The sequence below is a fragment of the Telopea speciosissima genome, chromosome 6 (genome assembly GCF_018873765.1).
Source record: "Telopea speciosissima isolate NSW1024214 ecotype Mountain lineage chromosome 6, Tspe_v1, whole genome shotgun sequence".
Lineage (NCBI taxonomy): Eukaryota > Viridiplantae > Streptophyta > Magnoliopsida > Proteales > Proteaceae > Telopea > Telopea speciosissima.
Window position 1 is genome coordinate 36,947,208 of NC_057921.1, and position 8,434 is coordinate 36,955,641.

The 8,434-nt window shown below is 38.9% G+C and overlaps 1 protein-coding gene across 2 annotated transcripts in view; it reads left to right on the forward strand.

Moving 5' to 3' along the window:
• LOC122664174 (DNA mismatch repair protein MSH2) overlaps positions 1-7,556 on the forward strand; it is a 53,983-nt gene extending 46,427 nt beyond the window's left edge. Inside the window, exons 13-14 of one of the 2 annotated variants that reach the window (XM_043859888.1) lie at positions 6,908-7,148; positions 7,270-7,556. In XM_043859888.1, coding sequence (XP_043715823.1) covers positions 6,908-7,108 — 201 coding nt within the window. In that variant the 3' untranslated portion in view covers positions 7,109-7,148; positions 7,270-7,556. Of the gene's footprint in view, positions 1-6,907 lie in introns of both variants that reach the window. The other variant, XM_043859887.1, reaches the window with a different exon arrangement.
• Positions 7,557-8,434: the final 878 nt, after the last annotated feature.

An 8,434-nucleotide genomic window follows, 5' to 3' on the forward strand; every position in this document is an offset into this window, starting at 1 on the left:
AATGGCGATTTTTCCTCTCAGCTACCCCATTCTGTTGGGGGGGCTGTCAACACAAACAACTTGATGAATGATGTCATTGTCAACAAAAAAACTCTTGGAGTCCCCATACGTGTACTCTCTCCCCCCCCCTCCCTTATCAGAACGAACTATTTGAATGCGAGTACCAAATTAAGTGCAAATCAATTGATAGAAATTTTTGAAACTGTCACAAATATCTCTCTTTTGTTTCATAAAAAATGTTCAAGTAGACCAGGAATAGTCATCAACAAAGAAACTAAATAACGATATCCAAACAAACAGGTAGTGGGAGTAGGTCCCAAAACATCAACATGTATACTATTGAAAGGAACAGTGGATCTATTTCCATGATAAGGATAAGATGAACAACAATGTTTAGTAAAAATACATGGTTCACACTGAAAAACATGAGAAGGAGAAAAAGAAGTAAACAAATGGGGTAATTGTTTTCTCATAACAATAAAAGATGGGTGGCCTAAACGTTGATGCCAAAACATCACAGAATTAATAGTACTATTGTTACTTTGGCCACAAACATAGGACTGAGCAGCAAGCAAAACAGGTGTCTAAGGCTCAAGAATGTAGAGTCCTTTTCTCCTCACGTCCACTGCTAATAATCCTCTTCGCCACCAAATCCTGAAAAAAGACAATAGGAAGCAAAGAAAATGATACGAAAATTTAAGGATTTGGTTAGATGACTTACGGACAATAGGTTAATGGCAAAATTAGGGACATGAAAAACAGAATCAAGAGAGAGAGAGAAGTGATTCGAACATTACCCTTACCGAAAATAGAGGAAAGAGAACCATCGACAACTCTATCTTTATCCCTACTAAAGCAAATAGAATAGGAATCATAACACTGAGACACACCAGCCATGTGATCGTGGCACCAAAGTCAATGACCTAAGAGGGAGCAGTGGAGGGTGCAGATGTAGAGGCTTGCAAGGCTGAGGTTGAAGAATTTGTCTCTGCAGGAGTAGTAGAAGAGTGGCCTAGTCAAGACATTATTCTGTGTAGTGCTGCAATATCCTCTCTAGAAAGAGAATCAGGATCAACTTGTATTTCAGATGACTAAATCTCGGCTGTAACGGTGTGGGCTCTAGCACATCCACCAAGCATACCAGCAGGTTGACCATGAGGAACCCAACATCTTTCTTTAGTGTGCCCCAGCTTCCGACAATGATCACATTTAAATTTTTCTTTGTTATCTCCATGGGATGGCCTTTGGCCTCTCCCCCCACCTCGCCAATCTCTGTGAGAACTAGAAGAGCAGATTTCTCCAGAGATGGTACATTGTCCATGGATACTCTCTTAATCTCCTCACTCTATAAGTAACTACATAGTTCATCTAAGGATGCAGAGGTGACCACCCAAAGATCTACAGTCGGATTGGCTCAAATTTTGGATTAAGCCCACCAAGTAAAATAAGGACACACTCCTTCTCAAGTGTCCTATACACCTTTGCTTCATCCTCAGCATTGGACAAATGGAGGTCCCTATAGTGGTCATGCTCCTCCCAGAGACCAATGACAATATTGTACTATTCAGAAATGCTTTGATCACCCTGTTTCATAGTGATGACTTTTTTGGAGAATTTGATAGACTTTTGCTGAGTCATTCACTCGGTCAAAAGTCTTGGAGACCTTGTCCCAAATTTCCTTTGCAGTCTCCCTTCTCATAAATATCTTTCCTATCTCAGGTTTTATGGAGAAAATCAGCCAGATCATGGCGGTGGAGTTCTCAACCTCCAATTTCAGGTATGCTGGATCAGTCATCGCAGGTGCCTTGATAGAACTAGTAATGTATCCCAGTTTCCCCCTACTTCTCAAAGATAACTTCATAGAGTGAGACCAATCCAAATAGTTGGCATTTTCCAACTTCACAATAGATATTCTGAGTATGGGGTTATCAAATGGAGTCATGCTGGGATGAATATACCCATACCACTAGCTGAAGCTTCTACAGGTCCACTGACCTCAGATCTGGACCCAGACATGCTATGCAAACACTTAACACACCACCATAATATCTTAAAGAAATGACGAGTACGCTCCACCCAAGAAAAGAAGCAAACGAGTAAGCAAATACACCAGCAGCAGGTAAACAAACAACAGTTTATTGAAGATACCTGAATCAAATGCACTGCTTGCACCTTAGCTTCAATCCATAACAACCAATTATACTCAAATAAGATAACTCTTCAACCAACAACAACTATTCAACACATCACAAGGCTGCAAAGATGAAACAGGGAAGCAAACCAGTAGCTGGCGGTACCTGTGAGACTGTAAAGGAATGAGTTATACTCTTCAACCTTTCCATATCACTAACCGAGTCCTTAAGGGTTTGAAAGAGGACCCCTGGGCGATTCTAACAGTCCTGGTCCCACTCCAAATGGTGATGGGATGAGAGAGAAACGATAAGAACAAAGCTGGGGCTGGTAGTAACTCTGGCAGACCTGCTAAAGCTTCAATCCACTTCGACAGTCCCAAAAAACTTCTCCATTAGGGCTTAGTTTGGAAGATATAACTCCATTGAATCTTCTATGTGTAATATCTTACATTGGATAGCCTCTATTGGAACCCTCCCTTTTCTAGGATTCCAAAGAGAGGTGTGGAGAACAAATGACCTTGGTCGACTCTTAAACCTGCTCTGATACCAAGTTAGAAACTAGGTATGAATGGATTCTAGCAAAGGAACAAGGATTTACAGCTAAGGAAAGAAGGAGGAGAAGAGGAGGAAGAAGAAGAGAGAAAGAAGGACAGTTGAGAGAAATCTACTCACCTATTTTCTTCATTAACAACTTCTTGAATTGCGTATGCCTCCCTGGGCAGGGAGGCAAAAGATAAAAAGAACAAAAGATAAAATTACAACTTAACATGACTTATACTAAGCCAATGACAAAAATACCCCTTACAACATAAACTCGAACACTACGACAAGACAAGTGCATTCAATTGATTTTGAATAAATGATGAGGTTTCTTACATGTACTAATACTAATTTTTAGGTATCATATCGGTAACTTGAAAGAGGCGGACCTTGATGCAACGGTAAGGTTGCTCCATTGTGGCCAAGTGGTCACAACTTCGAGTCTGGAATCAGCCTCTTTGTGAAAGCAGGGGTAAGGCTACGTACATTCTCCCCAGACCCTGCAGTGGCAGGAGCCTCATGCATTGGGTACACCCTTTTTTTTTTTTGGTACCTTGAAGATATGATACGTATCAGTTAGTATTGGCCAATATGGTAGGATACTTAAAACATTGTCTATACTTGAAAACCTGGTGGCAAGTATGCATAGTTTTCTTCAATGATGTAGCTTTTCTGAGTTCCCTGTAACAACAGAAACCTGAACTTTGATCCATCTTCACCATGCTTATCTTAGTGGAAAAGTGGTCTCTGCAAGGATCTATGAAGTCTCCATGAATTCAGCGTAAGTTGCAAAATCTTTTGGGCATAAAACAGTATCAATGAATTCATACATACAGGTTACAGTAAATTGTTGAAGAATGGTAGAGAGTATCTTGGGGTGGGGGTTTTTTTTTTTTTTTTGGGCAGGGGGGTGGGGGGAGGGGGGGGAGGGGGAGTTTAGAATAAGTTCTCCAACTTCCACTTGAGCTGCTTCATAAATACATTGAAATTGTTGGGGATACGATGTCTTGTATTACGTCCCTTGCATAAGTGGGCTGATTGTGAAGAACCATTAAGAGGCCCGGACGAATTGGCCCATCTTGCGCATTAATCTTCGTTACTGGTGGGGTCACGACAAATTGGTGGGTCCATACGGGGGTTTGGGGGTGGCAGCCCCCAATGAATTTTTTTTAGGACTATATGGGTATTTCCGTAAATTACCTGTATAGGGTTTCACTATATATTTGTAACAAGGGTTCTTTCTCCATAATCAATCTGAGAGAGATGCGAGGACAAGCGGCTGTAACTGTATTCTCCATTATGAAACTATCATACTTCGATCTTCATGCTTAGTTGTCAGGTAGAGTGCATGGGTGTTTGTCATCTTTTTCTTGAGGGGGACCGGGTGGGAGGGGGAATATTGGGTATTATCATCTCCACTTGGGAATAATGTGAAACATACTCTTTCAAGAGCCTTACTGATGGAAGCAGGCCACTTGGTCAGTTTCAGTAAATGAAGTAGATGGTTTTTGTCTGCAACTGTTTCTTCATTGTATAGAAGTTGTAGTTTTTATGCTCTGCTAGGGAACTGCATTAGATACAGTACCATGGTTGCCTGATCATCTTCAAACCATGGTACAAAATTTCGCGATATATTGCCGAAATTTCGGTAATTTCGACACTACCGAGACGAGATGGCCTTCCAAAATGAAAAAAGTTCAAATTTCGGTAAAATTTTGGTATATTTCGTAGAAATACTGTGTATTGAGCGGTATATTTCAGTACATTTCGGTATATTTTGGTAAATTTCGTAGAAATACTGTGTATTAAGTATTGAACTATTGACTATTATGAAGTTTATGAGTTATGACTTTATGAGTTTAAACTAAAGGCTACATTTGACTTTATTTTTGTTTCATTACTTTGTTTAAATTTCTTATTATGTCTTTTAGTACTTAAACAATATATATTTAACTATTTTATGCAACAGGGTTCGACCGTATACAATCAATCAAGGGTGCAAACCCAAAACACCACTTTGAGTTCATTTTTTTTGCAATATGAAGGTTTAAATGTGTTTATTTAGCTTAAATAAGGGTGTCCATGAAGTATCAGGCCTAGATATGGCCAAATACCCACCGAGATGGACTCCCGAAATATTGCAGAAAAAATGCAATATTTTGGCGAAATTTCGCCAAATTTCGGATATTTCTGATATCTCGGTAGGCCCGAGATATTGATATATCGCGAGATATAGTACTATGCTTCAAACCGCATCCACTGCCAAGTGAACTCCAAGCCTGAGTCCACTCAAGTGGACTCAATATACGGTGCAGTTGGTTGCATAATTGTCAAGGCAACTAGGTGTGCCAAGGCACTGGACGGGTGCCTAGGTGCCCTAGGCATGTTTTATATGTAATTAGCAATGATAATTTTATATTATTATGCCTATATGCAACATAGAAATCATATGCATAATGATATAAATATGCTAGTAATGACCTAATATTATAAAACAACATTTTGTATATACGCAACATATAAATCATATCAATGCAATATGATATAATTATGCATTAACGATCTAATATGATAAAACAACATATAATAAACAAAGTATAGTATATAATACAAGCATATTCATTAAAAAACAAAGCAATAAACATAAATGAATGTAAAATTGTGAAGTGTCAAAAAGCTAATATTATAATGTGTGCTGTCACAAGGCAACACCTAGATGTCCAAGGCAAAACCAAGGCATCCTAGGTGATGCCTAGTCAATGCCAAGGCATCCAAGGCGGTTGCCTTTCTTTCATCAAACATGGCGTGCTGTTGTCTTAGACCCAAGAAGGCACCTGAATGCCTAGGCTATGCCTACACAACTATGGTTGGGTGCCTGATCGTCTCCAAAACATCTTCACTGCTAAGAGTGTTTCACCCAGACTATGTCCATAATAGGAAATTTTGTGAATCCAAGTCCCAGCTTACATTGATGTGTTTTGTTCTTTCATGACAATCTTGGTTGATCCAGTTGGCTAATTGTCACAAAATGGAAACTCCATCCATTTGTGCTGTATCCAGGCTGGAACTAGCTACTATTTACAGTAAGCCACTTCTCAGGCTTCTGTTTGGCTAGTTCAATCCACTAATGTAGAATAAAAATCTTCACTTTGAGCATTCTGGTAGATGGATCATTCGTTCTCTTTTTGAATCACTGCCTATTTTTAGTGGTGCATAGCTCACAATTTTTCCACTTTCTTGTATGTGTTCTGCGATGTGCATATAAACAGTCATTAAGGTTGTTCATTATCACTACCCGAGAGTGACTGTAAGGGTCTTATGATTTCCCTGAGCAATTCTGACCATAATCACGTCTTGCACAAATTGGATTCTGTGGACTGATACTTTAACCTTTTGCACTTTTGGGGCTTTCGAAGATTTATTTTTGTTTTTGGCTTCTCAATCCTAAGAACCGCTTTTTATTTTTTGTGTGGATCTTTTGTGGAAATTTTGCTTTCTGTAAGAATCACAGTAGCACTCGCCAAAAAGAATGTGTATAAAATTAGAGGTGATGCTAAAAGTGGTTGAAGTGGATATGATTTTCTATATTATCTATTTATTTCTCCCTGTTTTTTTTCAAAAATTGCTTCTTACTATAGATCCTTTTACCATTTCGTGCTGGTAGTGTATTGGAGTGACCTCATATCATTAAATCAGACAGTGATGAAACATCTTTATTCTGGCTGAAACCTATCAATTGAGAAAGGAGAGCATCGTAGATCAAAGCATTACCTGGGGGCCTACCATTTTTTGTATTTCCATGGGGTTGCACCTCATTTACCGAACCCTCCTATCAGGATGCTAAAACTCTAATGATCAGACTTGTCTCTTCTCCTTACAGAAATCTTCCCTTACTTTAGAGAAAAGATATTATGATTTGGGGATTCATGTATTGGTGATGAATGTATTGACATTAATTGTAATCCTTACTTGAAGTCAAAAGGGAAGAAAGTAAAATAAGGTAAAACAGAAGCAAAAAATAAAATCTGGACATCAATTCTTGTTTTTACTGAATTGGTTATATGGCCTGATTAGATACCTTGATATTTAGCATATTGGTTAAGAATATCTGATCTTAGTCCAGGTTATTGAATTTCAAGTGACAGAGGCCCAAGTTTTTTCTTTTATTAAGTTGTATCTATTTTTACACAGTCTATTTTGTCCAGCAACTGATTCAGTGTTAATATGATTTACAGGTTGGGTGTAAACGCAAGCGTGTATGTGGTCCTGATGAAATGTCAAGTGGTGTTGTTAGGGCAAACAAGTTTTTGCAGGACTTTTCTGCATTGCCATTAGAGAAGATGGACTTGAAGCAGGCCCTGCAACAAGTGAACAAATTGAGAAGTGATTTGGAGAAAGATGCAGAAGATTGTCGCTGGCTCCAGCAATTTTTCTAGTCCCTAGACATGCATCTTTGTCTGTTGGATGTTTATGAGGGTTAAGTATAATGCAACAGATCTATTCAGTGAGGTAAGACTTCCATTTGGTGCATTCTTCCTTGTCTATTTTTTGAGGAAGACTTACACCTAACTTCCGGCGATGGCTTTGGCTGGCACAGGGATTTGTGGGATGACAAATGGGAGTCAGGATTGAGGCTGACACCCTGTATTTTATTGATCAATGTCTGAAACAGAAAAACCAACTATAATCAGAATCTACCCCTGCTGAGTTGCATTTCTTGTTTGTTTTCTACTGTATGTCCTTGTATTGGGCAAGAGCCAATGGGCGAACATATGCTTGCATACAGAAGCCCCCATATTTTGTGTATAATTAATTGCAAAAGGACTTTGTTCATTGTCATCAAAACAAAGTTAAGGATAACAATGTAAAGGCTAAGTTTTGAATCCAAGTACAGTTCCTCCAGATTAAAATGGGTGCTGCGTTTCCTGTGAAGAGTCTTGATTCAGTGTGGCTGCCTCCGGGGATTATCCGTTTCACAAATCAGTAGTTTTTTGGGGAAGTATAAATGATTTGTTGATGCTAGTACGCAGGGGTAAGGTTGAGTACATAATGACCCTCCCTAATACCCACAGTGGCAAGAGCCTTGTACACTGGGTACATCTCTTTTTTGTGTTTTTTTATGGAAAAGCAATATATTAGAAGATTAAAAACTATTTACAACCATTTCCATTGTGATTGGAAGGCCAATCCTCAATCGTTTTAAGAGCTAGGTTCCAGAGGTAATCAATACATACGCTAGATGTAACTATTGAGAAGTTAGCAGTTAACTTTGTCAGTTCCAAAAAGCTAGGAGCAATGTTCTAGGGGATTGTTGTATTATCAAAAGGATGAAGATAAGAGTGTAAATCTTTGTGGCTGCAAAAGACCTCTTGAAGATTGATCCTAGATTTTGTTGCTGTTTTCCAACCCTTCAATATTCCAATTAGTTCAGCATCCACCTTGTCTATAGTAGTATGTACACCAGAAGTTAAGTTATGTTGTCCATCTATCAAAATTGAATAAACCGAACCAGTTAAGTTTAGCTTCAGGTCAAAAATGCCTGCGCAAATTAAAACAGGCCATTATACATAGAAGTTAGAAATATATCATAAAAGATGACTAGAAGAAATAGGATTATTACTATACATAACATGCGAAACTGGAGGTGATGGCGGGAGGGGAGGAGGAATATTCATGTCACTGAGCCATTTAGTTACAGATCGGATAACAAAAGAGGGATCAGCCTTGGCAGATCCATGAACCACATAAGTAGTTGCTGCTAG